We start from the raw sequence: 22,091 nt of genomic DNA on the forward strand, positions 1-22,091 counted from the left end.
ACCTTTTTGTTGTTAGTTGAGTTACTCCTTAGATTGTTGTAGATGCAGAAAGGTGTTTGCCACTAAGTAATGGATCATAATAAGACTGCATTAACTGTTTCAAGTTTGAAGTAATTCAACTTTCAAATGTAGAATTTTGATGGGGAATTTAAATATTCATCGAAAGCTGCATGTTATAAATCTTATTTGGAAATGCGGTGGAAAGGAATCAGTCATTGTCAAACTCCTCGATGTTGACAGTGTGATACACTTTGTTAGTACCTTGTGAAAGTTAATGTTTACAAACAATGTGATGGGTGAAGGTGTGGGTGTTAAAGTTTTTCAAATAGGTCCTAATGTCTGGTCTAACTTTGGGCAGCAGGTTTGTTGCAGAGCCCGGACAGCCGGGCTCCTGAAACAGACAAGGATCTGCACAAGCCTGAGTTTCTGGGCTTTGGGGTTAAATAGCAGGTTCAAGGGGGAATATGTGGAAGGCTGTTTGGGAAGGCTGTACCTTCCTAGTGCCTCAGCCAGTGGGGAAGGAAGAGAGCAACATGCGGCCGGGAGTTTAGGATAAAAGGAGGCTGCGCCCTCCGAAACCCCGAGAGCGAAAACCCCGCGGGCGTGTGCCCTGGTGGACTCTTCTCTATTCGAATGAAGTTGCAGGACTCCTCTGTCTGCTTTAGGACATAAACCTCTGGCGTTTCTGGATCTTCCTGACATTTATGATGGAGCAAGAGCCACTTGGAAGGGCAGCCTAGAGTTTTTTGTGAAATCTGTAATATACCTGATTTGAAAACTCTGGAAGCAGTAAGGAACTGTCATACTTGTGCAGTATTTTCTCTAGGCTGATGGAAACAGAATCCCTTGAACCACTGGCGCACCATTTGTAAACTTGTTCTTGTTTCCACTTAGTGAGTTTGAGTTGGGAGTGGCTGTTTAATGGGCGCTGGGAAGTTTGATGTTCCCAAGGAGCAGGATTGCAGAAAGATCGAACAGAACAGAATTTGAAGGGGGCAGCGTTCAGATTTCTCTCGGTACTAGGGAAACAGGCTCTCGCTGATGGGTTGGTATTTACCGTCAGCTAGAACAGGAAAGGAGAAGCTCAGGTCTTGCTGTGTAACTGAAGAGCATTAGAAGGGAAAAGGCGCGATGTGTTCTTCAGAGCTCTCTTCACCCAGCTGCTGGGAGCGCTGGCACCCTCTGTGTGCATGGCTGCAGGGACCGCTTCGTTTGCGCCTCTTTTAAATGGAAGCGTTCAGCGTGTCGCCACACGGCGCTTGTTGGCATTTAACGCCGGTCTTGTGTTCGGGACAGCGGCTCCGCCGTTACCCGGGGCTGCCAGGGCCGCGGGAAGCCGCCGTTGGCCGTACCCGGCTGCCCGCGCGGGGCAGTCGGTGCGCGGTGCTGGAGCGGTGCTCCAGGGCTCCGGGGCTGCTCCGGGCCTGCGAGAGCTCCGGCCGGTGCCTCCCGGTGCCTCCCGGTGCCTCCCGGTGCCTCCCGGTGCCTCCCGGTGCCTCCTCGGGCACCGCCCCCGCCCCGCCCCCGGCGCGGCCGCACCGGCCCGAGCGCGCGGCACCGCCCGCTCCCAAAATGGCGGCGGCGGCCGTTCCGCTTCCGGGGGCTGCGAGCAGGCCGGGATTGGGGAAGATGGCGGCGGCTGGAGCGTCCGGGCGGGGCGGGTTGGGGCGCGTATGGGTCTTCTCCGGTTGGGCCCTGGGCCTGTGCTCGCTGCTGGCCTCGGGGACGCGGCCCGCCGCTGCCACCACCCACTGGGTGGTCACCGAGGACGGGAAGATCCAGCAGCAGGTGAGTGGCCCTAGGGACGCGGGTGCGGAGGCACGGGGAGCGCCTGTCCGCGCCGCCGCTCACCCATAGCCCCGCTCTGTCCCGAGCCCTGCGGCGCGGGACACGGGTCTCCTCGGCCCGGTGTCAAGCCCAGCCTGTTCCCGCAGCCGTGCAGCAGCCGCCTGGCGGTGCCGGTCGCTCCCGCGGCCCCGGCACGGGGGTCTCCCGCGGCGAGCTGGCGGCGCTTGTGAAACGTGGCTTGAATCCTCCGGGGCGAGGCAACGGGGAGGGGCGGTCGGTGGGTCGGGGCGAGCCGACGATGGATGTCGGCTGCAACTCTGTTTGGAGCAGCGGCGGTTCTTGCCCAGGGGCCGCCCTCGGGGAGCCTCCGGCACGAGGCCGGGTCCCGCTTTGGTGGTGAAAGCAGCGGTACCGCGGCCCCGGCCCGCAGCCGGGAGCCGAGCGGCGCCGGCCCCGGGCATCCCCGGACTCCTCGCCGCGGGGAGGAGATGTCAGTGAGTTTGCGATTTTTCACGTCCAGCTGCACCCCACCCGGCCGCTTTTCTTTCCTGCTGGAAGTAGGGAAGAAGCGGTGGCGTGTGTGCTCGGTGCAGGAGCACACGCACGCCCTTTCTTTAGTCAAATTTCTTTAGTCAAAATGTCTTATTTTGATAGTGGGCTGTGCCTCACGTTCACTAAGCGGCTTGAAAGAGTCGATCTGTATCTCGTGTTTAAGGCTTTTTCTTGGTTGCTTGCCTTCCTTTTTGTTGTAAAGGGAGCAGAAGTTTACTTTTGTGTCAGACCTGTCCGTTTCCCTCTGGAGTGGAAGAGTTGATTGCTGGAGTAAGCAATGTGGCCTTTCCTCTGTAGAAAAGAGTGGAGACGTGAATGAATGTCCATTATCACCTTCCATTTGTGAGGATTTTTAATCGGGTTTTCCTGTCAAAATGCATTAAGATCCTCAGACAGGTGCAGCAGACTTTTCTCTGCAGGAAACTCCTGCTTTCTTTATGCTTCTTGGACTTTTCGCCTGTCTGGGTGGATCCAGGTGCTCTAACACCCTCATTAATAATAAATTAATTAATGACAACAGCTCCAGTGCTATCTCATTTCCTTTCCCCACTTAACATAGTGAGGAAGTGGTGTAAGTATATGATAATGGTCTGGAAGCATCTGTGTGTGTATACTGAGTGTATATTATAACATCTGGGTCAGGTGTTGATTTTGATTATTGCATGAAAAGCAGCTGTGACTTGGAAAAATCCAATTAGGTAAAATGACTTGAAAACCTTATTAGCTGAATTCATTACTGATTTTAAGGAATGGTGTTGCACCATGTCAGCTAACTGATGCTACAGGTAGAGGCTTCCACTGTACTGTTGCTATGCCTTAGTCTTTTCTATTACAGTTCCAAATGCTTTGTAAGCAGGGGCATCCCCATGTTCCCTCTGTCAAGTTCTCAAAGCCTGTAGGTGAGGTGAGAAAACAGTATCTGAGGAATAACTGCTCTTACTTGCATGGTCAAAATTCATTCACCCATTACCAGCAAGGAAATTCCAGTTATAATTATGTTGTTACTTGGAACGTGGGGATCCAGATTCTTCAGTACCCAGAATGTAGTGCTGGGAATTGTCCAGTGAGTCTTTTGTAATTAGATGCATTTTGGCATCTGTTACTGTCATGTCACTGGCTCGCATGAACATTATATTTAAATTCGTGGTTATTGCTATTGCCCATTCTGCATAACACCTCTGAATTTTATTTTTATCACTCCCTTGTGTTTTGGGGAATTGCTGGACCAGTTTTTTAGTGAACATCAGTGTTGTTTTAAGTGCCATAATGTAGCAGTACTTCAGTAGTTACCAGCAAAAGTAACAGTCTCCACATGTTCAGCAACAGGCAGGAATTGTTGTCCCACTCTACCTTGCACTGGTACAGTCACACCTTGAGTGCTGCGTGCAGTTTTGGGTGCCTCAGCATAAGGACATTAAACTCTTAGACTGTGCCCTCCCAGAGGAGAGCAACCAGGAGGATGGAAGCTCTCGAGGGTTAGACTTACAAGAAGCAGCTGAGGTCACTCAGCTTGTTCAGCTTCGTTCTGAGGAGACCTCATCCAAGCCTCCAACTTCCTCAAGCAAGGCAATGGAGGGGCAAGTGCTGATCTCCTCTCTGGTGAGAGGACACAAGGAAATGGAACGAAGCTGTGCCAGAGGAAGTTCAGACTGAACATTAGGAAAGGTTCTTCACAGACTGGTCAATGGAACAGGCTCCCCAGCAAAGTGGTCACAGCACCAAATGTGTCAGAGGTCAAGCAGCATCTCGGCAGGATTCTTAACATCTTGGAGAATTCATAAGTGATTTATCAGTTCATTAGTAGAACCACAATATTCCAAAATATTTAAGCTCTCCTCCTAATACCAAGGACTTATTAGCAGGAGAAAAGCCTCAAACTTCACTGCAGACCATTCCTTTGCTTTATTTTTTCAAAATATTCTTCATTAAGTTGTTACACATCGTGAGAACTCATGGGTCCGTTCCAACTTGAGATACTCTTGTTCATTGGCAACGGGAACCTCTGCGTGCTGTGTGCTCCATGGCCCTCACCACCTCAGATGGGCTTTGCTGGCCCTCCAAGTGAGGACAGAAACCTGAAGCAGGCACCTTCACATGGGTGCCTGGTGGAGGGGCACGGTCTCACCCCTTGCCCAGTTGGCTCCAGACTTGCTGCAGCAGCCCAGGGTGCAGTTGGCTGCCTCAGCTGCGAGGGCTTGCTGCTGCCTCACCACTAGCTTTCTCCCCACCAGAGCCCAAATGCTATTTCTGAAAAGTGTTTGTCATTCAGCCCCAGCCTTTCCTGCTGCATGGGGCTATTTCATCCCATGGGCTTGCGTTACCATTGTTGACTTAATGGGATTGGGCTGACAGGGCCCTTTCTCCAGCACCTTGTCTTGCTGCAGCGCTGCAATGGCCATGCTACCCCACGTTTGCAGAGGACACCGAGCTTGTGGTGTCCTCTTTTACCCACTGTCAGTAGTAAAGACCTGTGTTAGTAATGATTGGTATTGATCCCTGAGGGATATTGCTGGTGGTCAGATGTTGCTGAACCTTGCACTGCTCATTGCAATGCTTCCAGCACAGCAGTCTCTGATGGAAGTGGCTGCTGATGGCAAAGAATGGTATTAATTTGCATTTATATGATTTAATTTTGGAAATATTAAGTATAATTAATATTAATGTATTACTCTTAATAAAATTATTACTAATAAAAATAATAAATACTAATTCTTAAAGTCTGAAACACATCTTCAAAGATTACCTTTTTAGAGAGGTACAGGCTTGGTCTTCATTTGAAGTACTTCAGTTTATCTGAGTGAAGCCTGTATAATTAAGTTGTAGGCAAAACTTAATTGATGGTAAGACCCAGACATTCCCACTGCTGAATGAGCCACTATCTGTGAAAATGCAGATGAGCACCAGTGACAACTGACTTCCTTGTAGCTTTGAGTTTGCTACTGTGAGCTTTGTTTTCCTTGTTACCAATGTGCACTGTGGATGAGGAGCTGACAGCAGGAGTCACAGATCCTGACCTAAATACAGAGTGTAGCTGCTGGAATGTGTTTGAGGGAAAAAAGGTGAGATTATTATATGTTATTGACCTAAAATCTCTTAGCTATTTCTCCTTACAGTGCAGCAAGGGTGCAAGCATTTAATATGAGACTACATTCAAGCATTCAAATGAGATTGACTTTTCTGTGACGCAAGACCACAGGTACACCCTGGCTCAGACTTGATTTCCTAGTGGTACAATAACCTGGCAGCAGTGGCAAAATTAACACAGACTGAACATTTTTCCATATATCAGCAAGATCTCGTCTAGTAAACAGGTTTTCACACTTAGTAAACAGTAAGTAGTTACTGTTTTTCAAGTTTCTAGTGAGCATTTCTAAATGACATAAGAAATTACTGGCAGCGTATGTAATACTTCCAAGTCTCAGCCATCAAGAAAAAAACCATCAAGCTGTATCTGTTGCTCTAGTAGCTGGTTTTCAGATCAAAGACATCGTTCTCTGGATCAGTTCATGTCCTTCTTTTAGTCTGAGTCTACCTTCAAATGTATGCCTGCAAAGCCAGGGACTGAATAATCGTCTCTCTTTAGTGAGATTATATCTGCTCAGTGCACATGTTTATAAGCCATTTCACAACTCACAGTATAAAGTTCAGGCTAATATATAACTGATTTTAGACAGTGCTTGTAGGGAAGCTAGTCACTCTACAGAAATATTAGTGTACTTCAAGAGAAGAGAGAAACTTGGCATAAAGAGAGGACAGACAGTTGTCAAATTAAATGCAATGCAGAATATAGTCATTCATGGCTTTAATGGTGGGGACCAGCTGCTACCATGGCTCAGAGACTTGACACGAGAGCTGAGGTAGGGGCTTGCTAGAGATGCCTTGATGGAGGTGATGCAAACTGATCAAGCTAGTGGGGACTCAAAGAGCTGCCTTGTGGACTGCTGTAAACTCTGAAGAAGTTAGAGTAATTAAAGTAAAAGAAGCGCAGAGGCCTTCCAGGCAGATGATCCAAAGCAGGATTGGGAAAGTGTTGTCAGGAGCAAAGAGCCCCTGGCAAGGAATCTGAGTTGGCAAAAAGTTGCTTTAGTTTTAATATGTTGTCATGTGTTTTGAAGTTCATGAGAGATGATCTGGAGAGAAGAGTCAAAGAGCAATGCTGGCTAGCTTATTTGGGACTAAGACAACCAGCTGCTCAACAGATGTGACATCTGAATTTCCTGCAGTGCTGTTGTGTGCTTCAGTCTGGCTTGGTGCAGTAGAGAGGGGAGACAATACCTACCAGTTGTTCATTTGAGTGTAAGAGCACCTCGAGCAAGGCAAGTTGATTATGGGTGGCTTTAGAGCTAGTTAATGCGTTACTCTGTCTGGCATCTGAGTGCACATGTATGCTAACATGTTGGTATGAGAGCAGTGGTCCATGTGCTCAAGGCTACAGGAGAAGCAGCCATCCAAACCTAAGGAAAGCTGTGATTCTAGTGCAGCCAAATAAAAAGTATTTGCTGCTTACAAAAGCATCTTCTGTGATACATTGAAGTAGTTGCTCAGTCCTATCTTAAAAATGACAGGTGAATGTTTGCTTTGCTCTTACTCTAAAAGTTAGTTTGCTTGGTTGTGTGAACTCTTATTTGACTGAATTTCTTATCCTTCCAAGTCTATTGTGTGCAAAAAAACCAGCAACAACAACAAGGAAACAAAAAAACCCACACACATACACCAAAAAAGTTGTTCATTTCTACCGAAGTGTGTAAGGTGGAACCATGCCTTCCCCAAAGCAGTTGTCAGTACCTCCTTATGAGGGTGTGCAAAGACACCTGAGCTGATGGGTTTGAATGTTCTGTAGTTCACTAGATGTCATCCAGCCTTGGGGTGAAGAGCTGCAGCAGGATGGTTCTGAGGCGTAAGGTAAGGTTTTCCTCAAGGAAGGGAATACTTTTTCTGGTTTAGAACTTCTCTCTTGATCACCAGAGGAGCATAGGCCATCATGTGGTGTGAAAAAATAGTAGTTTAAAAAAACAAAACTCTTCAAATCTTCTGCCTTTACATAAGTGTATAAGAAATTATTGAACCTGAATGCTTTGTAGTTGCCAGCATCTTTGTCCCAGGTGGGGATTTAGAGCTGCACTGTCTTCTCCCAAGGGAGCACAGCCTATGTATTTCTGTGTCACTCTGAACATCACGACTAGATCTGAATTTATAAAAATAGGCCTTGTATGATGTATATGGCATCAGAAATGCAAATGTTTCATTCAGTGGAGCAGCAGTGGTGAAGTTGCTTCCACTGCTCTCAACTCAGCAGTCAGAGATTTGCATCTGAGGTGGAGGAGCTAAGAGGCAGATCCCAAGGGCTGCTGAGCTGCAGCTGTTGGTGGCCGTGCCCACACCTGCCACAGCCCAGCACATAATTTTATGCCAGGTTTTGACTGCTGACAGAAAAGCTTTAGTGCAGAGATGTCTGGATTTAGCTGAGCTTGATAATACACGGCAAGGTGGTTCAGGCTGTAAGTCCAGAATACTGTAGCAGTGTCTCTGACCACGTGTAGGCATGTCCTGCTCATTCCTCAGCTCCTGGTGTTTCCATATAGCCTTTGTCCTCTGGACACGGTGTGTTCCCAGGCCCCTTTTCTCTTAGGGTCTCACACTTCGATTTCCTGGCCTCTCATCCTGTTTTCTGTCACCTTTAAAGTAAGGATTGGACAATCTGAAAAGATGATATGAATCATCTGTTCAAAACTGGTTATTCTGTGGTGAGAGTTATGCTTGGTGCCTGGAATGCCTTCCCTGTATTGTGAACTTCACAGCCGAAGGCTGGCCTTGGAATTGGCCCAAGCACATGTTTGCAGAAAGACCCCACCAAAGCCCAGAAGAGCAAAGTCAGCAAGACTGAAATCCACTGTTATTTCATGTACCTGCCTGCTTTAAAAATACACTGCTGGAGAAAGTTATTTCCCTCTAAGTTTAACAGAAAAAAAAAAAAAGGGTTTTCTGCTGCTCATTTGCTGAAGAAATTACTGCTCAGGGTTTATCTTTTTTAGGTATCTTGTAAGTAGTAATAAGTCTTAAGTAAGCAATAATGTCTTCTTGTCTGTATTTTCAATATTAGAAGACTTGAAATTTTTAGGATTTGGCAGTGAGAAGACATCAAGAACCAGTCTGCTTTTATAAAACAAAGTCCTTGTTCATTACAGATGTATATCTGAATGATCTCTCCATCTTGTTTTCATTCAGCTGAGCATATGGCTACTGGAGAATATAAACCTTACCTAGAATATACAAGTTGGAAATTTATACCCTTAAGTATGACCAGCAACACATTGGGCTCATGATGTTTCAAATAAAGTCTTGTTTCCCTTTGATGTATTTAGATCTGTTACCTAGGATATTCATAGCTTGTGTGATCTTAGTTGAGCAGAGCTATTCAGTAGTAATGCAATTTTGTTAGGTTTTATTTCTGAAGTGCTACAGGTGTTAAAAATTTGTGTTTTCCCTGTAGCACAGCTGGTATTAAGTACTAGTGCTTAATTTCAAAATATCTAGTGCTGTTTGCTAACAGATTCTGCAGCATTAAGCTTTTAAATGGCTCAATACTTAAAAAACTCATTTCTACATCATTTGTCTGTGTGAATTTTTTCAGTGACATCCCTTGGAAATAGTAAGTATCTTCTAACACTGCCTGCTCATCATTTGGATAAGTCACATTATTTATTTTCCAGTTTTGTAGTTTGTCTTGCACTGAAACCTGTACAGATTTTTTTGCAGCTTCCTCAGAAATTCCATGTAGCATCATGTTGGAGTGTAAAGTATTTCAAGTCAGCAAGAATATACCAAAAGGCAGGCACCAGTTTTCAGATCCTTGGCTCCCCCTCAAAACTGCAAGAAGGTCCAACTCATTGGAGGGGGAATTGCCTTTATTTTGTACAGTGACAAAACATGCACTGCCTATAAAACAAATATGTAGAGTCCATTTTTCTGTACACCATCATTTGATACAGTGTGTTTTTCAGCTTCTTTCTCTAATAATCTGCCTTCTGCATGTAGTATAATGCTTTTAGGATGTGCAGAGGCGCAGAACAGCAGAACAGCTGTTTTGATTTTAATTTGCCTGTGCCTCAGGTAACAGTGGTGTTTCCACAGTATTTTTTAAAAAGTCTTATTTAAAAATAGTTGACTAAGGCATTAATCAACTCTTATTTAAAGAATTTACTTCCTAGTGCTGGATTGTTGGGGAAAATATGGTGGAAGGTTTGGCAAAGCTTTCAAGTCTAATTGCTGAGAGACTTTGATATATGGAGGTAACATAGGAGATTGTAAAACTTCAGGGTTTGATTCAACTCAGTGTCTTTTTTCATTACACAAATTCTTTGTGTTTCTTGCTGAATAAGGTTCTTGGTGTACTTTGTGGCAGTGAATACATTTGTACCGTGCTTTATAAAGAAACTTTCACCTTTGGGCAAAGTTGAACAGAGAACACTTATTCTAGAAGTGTTTTTACTGGCAGGCTTAGTGCAGTCTTAACTATAGTAGCTGTCAAAATTCAAAGAAAGCTTTTCAGCGCAACAGTTTCTTTCCCTGTTTACTGTGTTGGAATTGAAGTCAAATTCTTGCATTTCAAGCGCTTCATCTTGAATGTCACAATTTCAGCACTTTGGAGGAAGAGTAAATGAATGTCTTGCTTTGCTATCAGCCAAACACTTTGAGTTAAAAATGAGTAAGTTGGACAAAGCATCTGTTCTGGTGCAGGAGGCTCCACTCTCCGCACCATGGGGCTGTGTTTGTTATGTAGGCTGATGTCTGTTCTGTTGCATCTCAGAGGAACCTTGTGGAAAGTTGGTTATGTTTTGAAAAAGATGATCTTAGTCACAATATCTGTGTATTTTTCTCTCATTTGACTGAATCAGGTGATGAGGCTGGATCTGAGATGAGTAAGTTTCAGTTCAAAGGCCACCTTCAAAGTCACTACAGAGAAGTGGGTAATGAAAAGCTTACCAGGTGCCTACCAGAGCTGCTTTATCACTCCTTAGCTGCACAGGGGAGAGAAAACACCAGAGAAAGCTCAAGAGTTTGGATAAGGAGCAGGGAGAGAACACTCACCAGTTGCTACCACAGGCAGAACAGAGTCAACTTGAGGAAATTAGTTAATTTATTACAAATCAGATCAGAGTAATGAGAAGTAAAAGAAATCTTCAAAATACCTTCCCCCAACCCATCCTTTTATTCCTGGACTTAACACTATTCCTGATTCCCTCTATACACTCACTCCTCCAGTGTGGCTCTTTCCCATGGGATGTCACAGGGTCCCTCCCACAAGATGCCATCTTTCAGGAACAGGCTGCTCCAGTGTGGATCCCCTGGAGGTCTGCAGATCCTGCCAAAAATCCTGCTCCAATGTGGGCTTCCCACGGGTTCACAACCTCTTTTGGGTGTCCACCTGCTCTGGTGTGAGGTTCTCCCTAGGCTGCACGTGGATCTCTGCTCGCTGGTGGACTGCAGGGGACAGCCTGCCTCATTGTGGTCTTCACAACAGGCTCTGGGGAAATCTCGGCTCTGGCGCCTGGAGCACCTTCTCCACTCCTTCTCCAGTGACCTTGGTGTTTACAGAGCTGTTTCTCTTGCATATCCTCACTTCTCTCTTTTCTGGCCACAATAACTTCTTTTACCTTCTTAAATGTGTTATCCCAGCAGTGCTACCACAGTCACTGATGGGCTTGGCCTTGGCCAGCAGCGAGTCCATCTTGGAGTGTTCTCTCTCAGACTTAAGGGAGGCTTCTGCTAGCTTCTCACAGAAGGCACCCCTTGCCATGCAAACCTAATACAGCTACTAAAATTCTGTGTTAGGAACTTTGTGTTTGCACACTGGTAAGGTTAACTTCCTATTAGGCTGAAGGGTTCTGCTGTTATTAAAAAGTACTTGCTGGTGACAAACTGAGTCAGATGTGGAAAAGTAAATCTGAAGACTGAATAAAAATATCCTTGACTGGGGTGATTTCCTGGTGGATTTCCGTAACTTCATTAATTAATTCAGTGATATTGCTGATTGATTGTTGAAACTTTGGTTTCTGCTGCCAGATAGTAGTTGATGGAAGTGTGGTACTTCCTGCATTGCTTTCCTGTCAACCCACACACACTGGGTTGGTAACATACCACTCCAAATTCTCCAGTACTAAATTCAGACCTAACTCTCAATGAGACTGTCTTACCAAAAGTTAAAAACAGAATCTGACCCTGAATATCATTCTGTTTCTGAATGAATGACAAGCCAAGATCCTTCATCTTTCAGAATAAGGTTTTCTAGTTGGTGATCCCTGCATAACTTTTCTCCAAAAATGTCTGCCCAGATGCTGTTTGTCACTGAAAGCAGAGCTGATAGTTGACTTTGCCCTCAGTGACTGTGTAGTATCATGCATGCAGCCTTTAGATGTCAGATGAGCAGTGCTATTTTGGAATGGGTGATGAAGTGCTTTAAACACAGTGAAACTTATTTTCTTTTCAAATTCAACTCTCATTCATTTGCACATTTGTTTCTTCAGCAAATGAGGCATAAACCAGTGCTACATTCAGTGCATAGCTCTGGCTTTGTGCCCAACCAGTTCAAAGTGAGGTGGGGCCCATAGGAGGAAATATGACCATGAATAAAATGCTGTAGACTTTAATACTTTGACTAACAAAATCATTAGACTTTTTTTGAAATGGTATTTTCTATACGTCTCTGCATCATGATGGATAGATACTTGGTCATCCTTTATTTGCAACAGTAGAATCCATTATCTCCAAATTCATAGTGTAAAAATGGACTAGTATCAGTAGCACCCATTATTTTCTATTCATCTGATGATATAAGAGAATTAATTTGCTAAGGGAGAAAATGAGTTATATGTAACTGTTTGGGCTGTACAGGTAGCCACTGATCAAAATGGATCCATACTAAAAGAAGCACTGCAGCTTTTGCTTTGGAAAGAAATACTTAGCCAGATTTAGCCAAAAGCATGCTTAGAGTCCACTGAAAGGAACAAGTGTTTATATCTCAGAGGACAAGGTCCTTACTCAGTCAAGAATCTTGCAACGTGTAGACTTCACAGTCAGTAGTCCATAGAAAGTAGATTTGAACTTCTTATCTGACTCACAGCCAAGAGAATACAGCCCTAAGGCATAATCTGGTGACAGGACACATTAGGATGACCAGAAAATATGCTGGAGATGCAGTTCTCTGCAGTAAGGGAGTGTAACAGACATTTGCTACTTGGAAAGGTGACAAAAAAGGAGGAACTGGAGCTCAGGAGCTTCTCCTGCACCTGTATATGGCAGACTTTTCCATTAAATTGTAATATCATCAAGTTTGCACAGATGTCATGGGGTGGACAGCCCATTTAGAAGTATCAGAGCTGAAAACAGGTAAGTACTCACATCTTCATGCAGCAGCTGTATCCTGAAAGCTTGAGTGGAAACTGAGCAGATCCAGGAAAAACATCTTGATGTAGGCCATCTAACAGTCATGTTAAATGTGTGAGATGTTGCTATTCTTGTCACTGTGGTTTTTTATGCTGTCATCACATACTCTTATTTCCTTGTTTCTGTTCTCATGCTCCTTGAATCCTTCATGAACCAATTTAGTTTACTAGTTCAGACAAAGCAACCAGGAAGGAGTTATGTTCTGTTCAGCTCCTGAGTTTGGGTTAGCTTCCAAGAGATCCTGGTGGTCACCACAGCTGGTGTGCAGCCAGTGTTACTGCTCTCGCACTGACATATGGAAGGAAACACTGGCTGCAAGCCGGGAAGTGAGCCTTTGCATCAGCTCAGATGCTGCTACACCACTGTAGGGACTTTCCCTCACCCAGTGAGACAGCAGAGCTTGGAGAGGACAAGGCTGGGTGTTTCAGCCCTGGGGTGAAGTGCTGTAGTTTACAGAGCCCAGCTAGGGGCTGATGTGGAACTGCTCTGTGAGTGACTTGCCTCTAATGTCCTTCTTCATGGAGCTGTGAACTCCTTTGCACAGCTGTGGAAGCTGTAGCATGGTCTTCAGTAACACAGTTTTCAGTCTTTACCTGCTTCCCTCTTGATTTTATTTATTTAATAATAATAATAGTTCCTTTATTTATTAGTCCTGAAGGCAGTAGATCCTAATGGTAGGCTAGTGTGTTAAATTAGTTGCAGAAAGAAGTTGAAGCTGAACTACTTTATGCCTTTTGAGGGACGTGGTGGAGGAATTTTAAAGTTACAAAACAAAGTTTCTGTGATTACAGTTTAAGGCATCTAGTATTTCAGCAGTAGGTACTCTTAGTAATATTTGTTGTGGAAATCGATTTGCCTCTTATGCTTAGAACTTGTGTGTCTGATTAAATTAATATAAGTTTAAAGTTAAAGCATGGGCTGAATTGGATTCTCAAATGACAATGTTGTTTGAAGTATGGATTTTCATAATGGACATTATAATGAATGTTGACTGGACAGAAAGCCTCTGAACAGGCAAACTGATTGAATGAACATAACTGCCTTCTTCTAAAATCACTGTAATTAGGTGAATGTCTTACATGATGGACTGTTAAAATGTCTTGCAGGTGGATTCACCAATGAACTTGAGAAACCCACATGATTTGGTAATACTAATGAGACAAGAAACAACAGTTAACTACCTCAAAGAACTGGAGGTAAAGCATAACATTTAAGTACTAACTAATTTATGAAAATACAGATTTTTTTTTTTTCTGTAGACTTTATAGTGATGGTTTTAAATGGGGAAAATAATTTATTATTCGCAAAGTTCTGCTTCAGTGAAAGGATAAAAAATTTTTCAGATCTCAAGAATTTTTTACCTCAAGTCTGCCTAACTGGTCTCCAGTTGTCTCCAACTGGTCTCCAACATTCCCTGTTGTTAGCCATAAATCCTAACATTTTTGCATGAAGTCACTAGATTCTATTGTACTGTATTTCAAAAGAGCATGGAGCAAATCATCTCTGTTTTTCTTCAAGCTCATTTATTCTTGAGAAGGAGTGTGAGACCACCCTTTTGAAAAGGGCTTTTATGAACTGAACTGATAAACTGAAGTTTAAATACAGTAGGGGTTAGGTAAGCAAACAGCTCACAGCCCTTCTGGCCATGCACCCCTTTCTTGTGCCAGCTTTGGTTTTATCAGATTGGGATGGATAACTAAGTGGAAAGCCAGATGAAAGCTGGAGGTAGCTTTAGGTGAATGGGAGAAGTAGGAGAATGGAAAATAAGCAGGACAGCCCCTGGTGTGACTATATTCAGCCATTCTTTCTCATCAGGGTATACTCTTTTTTTGTGGTGATGGGCGTTTTAGCTGTGGATAAAATAATACTTGCAAGCTTTTTGAGGTGTGAGTTGTGGGTGTGGAAATTACAAATGTCCAACTTGATACACAAATGGCTTTCAGCTGAAGTTACCTATTGTAAGTTCTTGTACAAATTGCTACTAGTGTATATATATCTATTGTTTCATAGTAGCATGTAAGCAAATGTGTATGGCTTTAATTAAAAATGCAGGTTTTCTCATTTCACAGGTATTCATGTACAGTACTATTCACATGTACTCATGTTCAGCTGAACTTAGCACACTCAACAGTTAAGATGATGATGATGATGTTGCTATGTCTCGTATTATTTCCACAAGGTCTTAGAAAAAAAGGGGGCCAAATGTGAAAAATTGGATGTACTTGTAGCAGCCATTTCTTCTTTTCCTACATTGCCTACCATGGATCTGGAATGTTACTAACCTACTTTTTAGCCTCAACAGAAGAAATAAGGGCTCATTCAAGTTCCATTATCTCTAATGAAAGCATTTATATGCCATCCAAATCCAAAAAAGTCCTACAGATGTTATAAAAGATAAGGAGATATTCCCAAAATTTAATAAGAATTTTTTTAGATTTTTTCAGATGAACTTTGTTTTAAGGAAAAAGTTGGACTGTTGAATCATAGCAACTATAGTGTTTGCTTTCATTGGTATTACATGCTTCTGTTTCCTTTTTTTTTCTTACAGAAACAGTTAGTTGCTCAAAAAATTCATATAGAGGAAAATGAGGACAGAGACACAGGGCTGGAACAAAGGCACAATAAAGAAGATCCAGACTGCATTAAAGCAAAGGTGCCCCTGGGGGACCTTGATCTGTATGATGGCACATACATCACCTTAGAGAGCAAAGATATCCGGTAATAAGATGCTTTAATAAGGTGCTTTATATTCTAAGATTTTTACTGAATGGAAAAAAAATAAACAGTACCACTAAATACAGCTGAAAAATTACTAGCATTGGCTTTCTTTAGATGGGAGTTTTTTGTTTTGTGTTATGCCACTAGTTGTGAACAGGTACAACATACAAATGCTGTTTGCCCCAAACTGTCTATGCTAGCCCTGCCCTGAAACTGTTCCTTTCTGTTCCCCAGTTCTACTACTGTTACTCTGTACTGATACGACCAGACACATGAATAAAAGTGAAATACATCATGTTAGTAGAGGGTTGAATTTGAGTGTGCTTTCACTGTTTAAAACTAGGTATTTGCTTTAGTGGAAACTGTCTTGACTTAAATTTGAATGAAATTCCATTGTTTTCCAAGCTGTTGAACTTTCTGGTCATATTTTGTCCCCTGTGTTTAGAAAGTGAAGGATGAGCAGACAGTGTACTTGACATTCAGCATCATTGGTAATTCATCTTCAGGAATGACCGTTTTAGATGGGTTTTTTTTAATCATGATCGCATGAGTGCTTGAAGGGAGAAAAGATCCCTTTTATCATCATACACCTTCATTTGGACTTCTCATCACCCATATTTGGGATTGGTTTGATTGTTTCAGTTGAAGAGTCTGTATGCATTGCCATTTGCCTGGCAGATAGATCATTAATCATAGCAATGATACACTAGGTTGACACTGATACGTATTGGAGGCTATCCAAATGCTGATATTTTCAAGCAGACAAATTTATTTTCTTTATCCTATGGTCATGACATCCTGATACAACTGAAATCTGGGAATACAACAGAAATGGGCTAATGTGCCCAAACAGGGGATTTCTGTAATGATTAAATCAGAGTACTCTCTATATCAGCTACCATACTGTCTCTTAGGAACTTGTATTGTGTCATTATGTCCTCAGCCCTGAAGACTATATAGACACAAAGTCCCCAGTGCCTCCAGACCTGCAGCAGCCAGACTGTACAAAAGTTCTAGATCTTCCATACAGTATTCATGCTTTTCAGCACTTACGGGTAAGTGAACAAATGGAATTATTTTTCCCTATGAGGAGGAGGAATAGAAAATTCTTACTAGCAGTTCTCACTCAGGGTTGAAACGTATGGAATCTTCCAAGACTCTTTCACACTTTTATAAAACTACAGTTGGACCCTGATTAAAGTAGCTGTGTATCAGTATACAGTTTCTCTTTTGTTATTTTGGCCTTATTTTAGAGGACATTTTTAGGAAAATGGAGTATTTTGTTTTCATAACGCATTTCATTAGCAAATTGGTAGCTTTCATTGGGACTACTACTAGCTTGTGAATTGTCTCAGTTAAAAGTTGGAGAGTGCTGAACAGGGTCGTTAAAATGTATGAAGATTCAGGATCAAAAAATTGTTTGCAGTTTTGTTGGTAGCCCCTAACAAATGTGAATGTCTGTTTGGTATCTGAATGCCAAGCCCTAACCCAGAGGATGAGGTAATTGTCCCCTACTAGTACAAAGTTCAGCTGCTTTAGAAAAGTTACAATGGAAGAGTAGTAGGAAAATTGGTTTGGTCAACAGCATTATATGAGCAGGTTTTCTAATGCAGCTTTAGTGCTTTTATCTTGATATTTATTTTACTGCAAGTATTTTCATCAACAAATAAGGATTTTCTTAGAGCTAAACACTAAGTGGAGTTTTTTAGCTCTGTTCCTAGGTCTGGATATATTTTTGAAAGAAGTATGTTTATGCTTGGGGAACGAAGGAAGAGGTGTTGGGATACTTCCCTTGTGTGCATGTCATCTGACAACCCTGACTTAAGTGCTTCAGTGGTCGTTAGTGAAATCAGTAACTGCTAGATACACAGTGCTACCAGAACTGAATATTTCCCCTGTAGAACTCACAAGCAGAGGCTGCTTTTGGCTGCTTCTACTGTTTTCCTATCTGCAATGATATATAGTTATCTGTCAGAGGCGAGATTGTTCTATCAATTCCCAGAGATCTTGAAAGCAAGATAAGATTGTAAAATAACCAAGCCGCACATTTTCCTGGGAGTCATGCTTTTGTTTTTATTCGTCTACTCTTAAGTGTCAGCAAATATCTGTATTCAATTTTTATTTTAGGGCGTCCAAGAAAGGGTTAACCTTTCTGCACCCCTGTTACCCAAAGAAGATCCAATCTTCACATACTTATCACGGAAGCTGGGAAGAAGTATAGAGGAAATAGGTCACCGTATTTATGATGGGCTCATGAAGGTATGAAACTGTAATCTTGCTGGATACACAAAAAAGACTGCTGGAAAGGCCTCACAAGTTTAGATACACCTTGTACAAGCAGTCAGATCTAGTTTCGCACGTGTATTGTTGGTTTACAGTTCCATTTCAAAAGGCAAACTGAGACCATTTTCTGGTAGGCAAGTAGAGGCGCAGGAGAAGGCATCAGCAAAGCCAGTAAATAAATATTTACTGTCACCTTTAAGGACTTGTGTAGTTATGTTGTCTGGCAAGCCACATTCATTGGTTTGTCAAGGTAATAAGAGTTTTTAAACAGAAAATGCAGGTACTTGAAGAGCAAAGAAGAAACAACTGTACTGAAGTGTGTATATTTTTGTTAAATGTCTTCCTGCAAAATCTAGGAACCCTCATTGAACTCCAGCTGAGATGCTGATGCCTAAACTACTGTCACCTCTCATTTCACTTCATTTTGTATTTTTACCTGCCTGAAATGCAAAAATTCTGTTTCTTTAATGCATTACTAATATGCTAGTTCAGTGTTCCTAAACATTGACAACTGTGGCCAAATGGCAGCTTCCCAGTGGAAGAGGATAGCTTAGTGCAGCTGAGCACCAACTTTGGTGCTCTGCTTTTCATTTTACAGTAATTAAAGCCCTGATTAACCTTTTAGTTCATGTGTTAGTAGCTAGTACAGTTCATGTGTTTCTCTTTACTGCAGAACTCTTCTTCCTGGGTACTCTATAACATGGCTTCTTTTTACTGGCGAATAAAGAATGAGCCGTACCAAGTAGTAGAATGTGCCATGCGTGCCCTTCATTTTTCTTCAAGGTAAGAATTGCTAATAAGGATTTCTTCTCAGATTGCTTTTCTAGTTACCCTAATTAGTAAACAGGTTTTGGTTTCTAAGACGGTATCCTAAGCAGTAATCTGTGTTACTTGTTCTTGGTCTCTGTGTGCTATACTAGGCATATAAATAGTTGAGACATTTTTCTAGTAAGTGATATATTTAATGTGTGACTGGCAAATTAATATATCCTTGTGCATGATTCTTACAGTCTTACCTTCCTTTAATGTTAGTTTTTAATTTTTTCCCTTTTTATATTCTTTTTTTTTTAGACAAAATAAAGACATTGCACTGGTAAATTTGGCAAATATTTTGCACCGGGCTCACTTCTCTGCAGATGCAGCTATTGTGGTTCATGCAGCTCTGGATTACAGTGACTTCTTTACCAGCTATTACACTTTAGGAAATATATACGCAGTAAATATAATCTTTATTTTCCAAGACTTGAAGAAAATTAAATGTTACTTAATCTTTTGGGGTTGACTTGTAATGCTTTATTTTTACAGTGTGTCTCGTGCTCCACGTGCATTTCATGCTTAATGCTTAAGATTCTGTCAAGATGCTTTTATTCAAAAGTCTCTTTTAGCAAAGGCTTTTATTTGCAGCTGGAAATAAATTCCAATAAAATTCTTCTGGAGCCTTTCTTTAATAGATATAGTGGCTTGAGTGTCAGAAATGACAGGCTGCTTGTTACCATAAAATAAAATTTAAGTTAATGGCGTCTTTAAGAACCGAGTATTGTTTATTAAATGTTACTGAGTATTGTTTATTAAATGTTACTGCACAATGGCTAATTCTCTCATTTGGTCATTCTTCAGATGCTTGGAGAGTACAACCACTCAGTCCTGTGTTATGATCATGCTCTACAGGCCAAACCAGGATTTGAGCAAGCTGTAAAAAGGAAGCATGCTGTCCTGTGTCAGCAAAAACTTGAGCAAAAATTGGAAGCCCAGCATAGGTAACTAAAGTGGCAATGCATACAATGAAACCCCCGTAGTTCTGTTGCAGCAATTTTTTACATTTCAAGAAGAATTGTTTTTAAATTATTGTATTTCTTCGATTATGCAATAGAATTAAGCATAAGAATACTTTAAGGAACCTTGAGTTGAAAATATACAAGAGTGTAGGAAAAGATGATATTCTAGAAAGCATTCAAAGTAAATCTTCTCTGTTTAATTTCCAAGATCACTTCAGCGAACATTAAATGAATTAAAGGAATATCAAAAGCAGCATGACCATTACCTTAGGCAACAAGATGTTTTAGACAAGTACAAGCTCATCCAGGAGGAACAAATCTTGAGGAACATCATTCATGAGACACAGATGGCAAAAGAAGCTCAATTAGGTACAACTTCTTGGTGTTCATGCTCATTAAAGCAATGAAATATGCCACATACTCAGATAAGTGTCAGGAAATAACTTCTTCATATATTAAGATGTCCCTGAGTGGCTCTTTTGGTTTTTTTTTATTAAAACAAGAGATTGCAGTATGTTCTGGAACAGGGAATTCTTTTTGAGTCTTTTGGGGTTGGAGTTTCCTCTGGGTTGATGGAGAAAATAAAAAGGATTGACCAAACTGGGGGTGGAGAGGTTGACTGTATGCTGTCTTTGTCTTCTCAGAAACCACACTTCTCTAGTATATAAAAATATTTTGTGCTCTGCAGGGAACCATCAGATTTGCAGATTGGGCAACCAGCAGCATAGCTTGCACTGTCAGTGGGATCAGCCTGTTCGTTATCACCGTGGAGACATTTTTGAAAATGTGGAATATGTTCAGGTTTGTCTGTGAACTGATACCACTGCTTCAAGTTACATCCCATTTGCTTCATTAGTAAAATAGTTTCAATTTTTTCAGGGTTGACAAAAGGACTACATTTTGGGTGTGGTAATTATAGTGAGAAATCTTAGTCTCTTTCTTTTCCAGAGTGCAAAGTATTTTAATGTGCATTCCTTTTGATATTAATACAAGCTGAGAGATTGTGAACTGTAGAAATGCAGAGGGTTTCTTGTAAAAGACTTTGTTTTACTTAGAAAAGAAAATAACTTGAATTCAAAATCTTCATTTTAGTCCAAAGCCTTAGTTTCCTATTATTGCACCAAGAAAATTTGGTACAAGAGTACTAAGTAGTTTTGGAAGCAAAGTGTGTACTAACACTGAAAATACAGAATTACAGCCACCTGATCAACTCGTCTGCTGTGTTAGAGCTACAGATAAGGATTATGATTTCAGTTATTTTGCAGTGTGGAATCTGTTCTGCAGTTTCCCCTTAACTAGTTTAAGAAACAGGAATAATTATTTTTAATTTTGTTGTTGTCTTCTTGTTGTCTTTGATTGGTTTTCCTATTATAGTAATTATAAATTCAGCTTATTGAGATAATTCTGAAAGCCTTGATCTTGAGCTGTGCGATCTAGATAAGTAGATTTTATTTGTGGTCTATTACAAGTATCTGCTTTTACCTTTTAGCACTTTTTTCTTTGATTTGCACTTGTGTTTTCATTGTTGACCTATTTACAATATGAATATTACTCTTGCATGGTCTGAGTGGATCAAGAGGCTTAAATCCTTTTTGTGTTTTTTGCTACCCACACTTCAGCTCATCAGTGAGGCTTAACCACCTAAGTGGGGAGGGGAAATAACATGGACAAATTCAACAAGGAATGTACCATCTCCTTAATTAAAATTTATCCTTCTGTTGTTTTTAGTTTGGTGAAGACTCTTCAACTTCCAGTATGACATCCATGAATTTGGATCTTCATGCAAACCAAAGTGTTCACAGCCAGTCCTTGCAGTCTTCCCCTGTGGCTCGTTCTGTTGTTTCGGTGTGGAGTGTGGAGCCCAGCAGAGTGAGTGAAGAGGAGGGGTGAAAGTGAATCCTCTCCTTGTTTATGTGAAACTTCTTAACATTTGGGCCACAGTTTTGATGTGTGACAGCACTGGAGAACATTGCATTCTGAATTTCTTCAATATAGAAGCATCTGTCTAGTTTCTCTGTACGGGTTTCCCATCCTTTGAAAGTACTGCAGCACAGAGGGAGTTCTGTAAACATCTGCTGCATGTAAAGCGATACAGATAAGATAGATATTGCAACTGCTGATGTTAAAAAAAAAAAATAGTTTTAAAGATCTCTGGTTTTGTTATTTTTCTTCAGACTATCCTTTAATATCCCTTTTATTACTTTGTTCATTAGAATATTAAAAATATTGAGAAAATAATAAAAAATAATTCTTTTCCCCCTTAGGACAAACAGCATATTCTTTGGCCTCAGCGGTCAGAATGCATGAAATCTTTCCCCAAAATTCCTCATCCAGAAGAACTCCCAACTTACTTCTTACCTCCAGAAAACAGGGGATTCAGGCAAGTGTTGATTTTTAAAAGCTGTATTTGTAAATCTTCACTTTGAGTGAGTATTTTCTTTCTGGAGAAGATGGATGCAGTTAGTCATCAACAGCAGAGTTATTCACACCTCTTTCTCTGGCCTTTCCACAGAAGGAAGGTATTTTCCTTCC

General features: G+C 41.7%; 1 protein-coding gene across 9 annotated transcripts in view; it reads left to right on the forward strand.

The window, feature by feature from the left end:
* Nucleotides 1-32: 32 nt before the first annotated feature.
* The window catches only part of TTC17 (tetratricopeptide repeat domain 17), a 56,115-nt gene continuing 34,056 nt past the window's right edge, over nucleotides 33-22,091 (forward strand). For 6 of the 9 annotated variants that reach the window (XM_086892231.1, XM_086892232.1, XM_086892230.1 and 3 more), the window contains exons 1-12: nucleotides 33-1,788; nucleotides 13,890-13,979; nucleotides 15,332-15,501; nucleotides 16,445-16,556; nucleotides 17,629-17,760; nucleotides 18,458-18,567; nucleotides 18,856-19,000; nucleotides 19,402-19,541; nucleotides 19,768-19,928; nucleotides 20,248-20,360; nucleotides 21,288-21,428; nucleotides 21,824-21,939. In XM_086892231.1, the coding sequence (XP_086748357.1) occupies nucleotides 1,228-1,788; nucleotides 13,890-13,979; nucleotides 15,332-15,501; nucleotides 16,445-16,556; nucleotides 17,629-17,760; nucleotides 18,458-18,567; nucleotides 18,856-19,000; nucleotides 19,402-19,541; nucleotides 19,768-19,928; nucleotides 20,248-20,360; nucleotides 21,288-21,428; nucleotides 21,824-21,939 (1,991 nt within the window). In that variant the 5' untranslated portion in view covers nucleotides 33-1,227. Of the gene's footprint in view, nucleotides 2,283-13,889; nucleotides 13,980-15,331; nucleotides 15,502-16,444; nucleotides 16,557-17,628; nucleotides 17,761-18,457; nucleotides 18,568-18,855; nucleotides 19,001-19,401; nucleotides 19,542-19,767; nucleotides 19,929-20,247; nucleotides 20,361-21,287; nucleotides 21,429-21,823; nucleotides 21,940-22,091 lie in introns of all 9 variants that reach the window. The other 3 variants (XM_086892237.1, XM_086892236.1, XM_086892238.1) reach the window with 2 other exon arrangements.

Source organism: Cyanistes caeruleus, chromosome 6, assembly GCF_971803275.1.
Source record: "Cyanistes caeruleus chromosome 6, bCyaCae1.hap1.1, whole genome shotgun sequence".
Taxonomy (NCBI): domain Eukaryota; kingdom Metazoa; phylum Chordata; class Aves; order Passeriformes; family Paridae; genus Cyanistes; species Cyanistes caeruleus.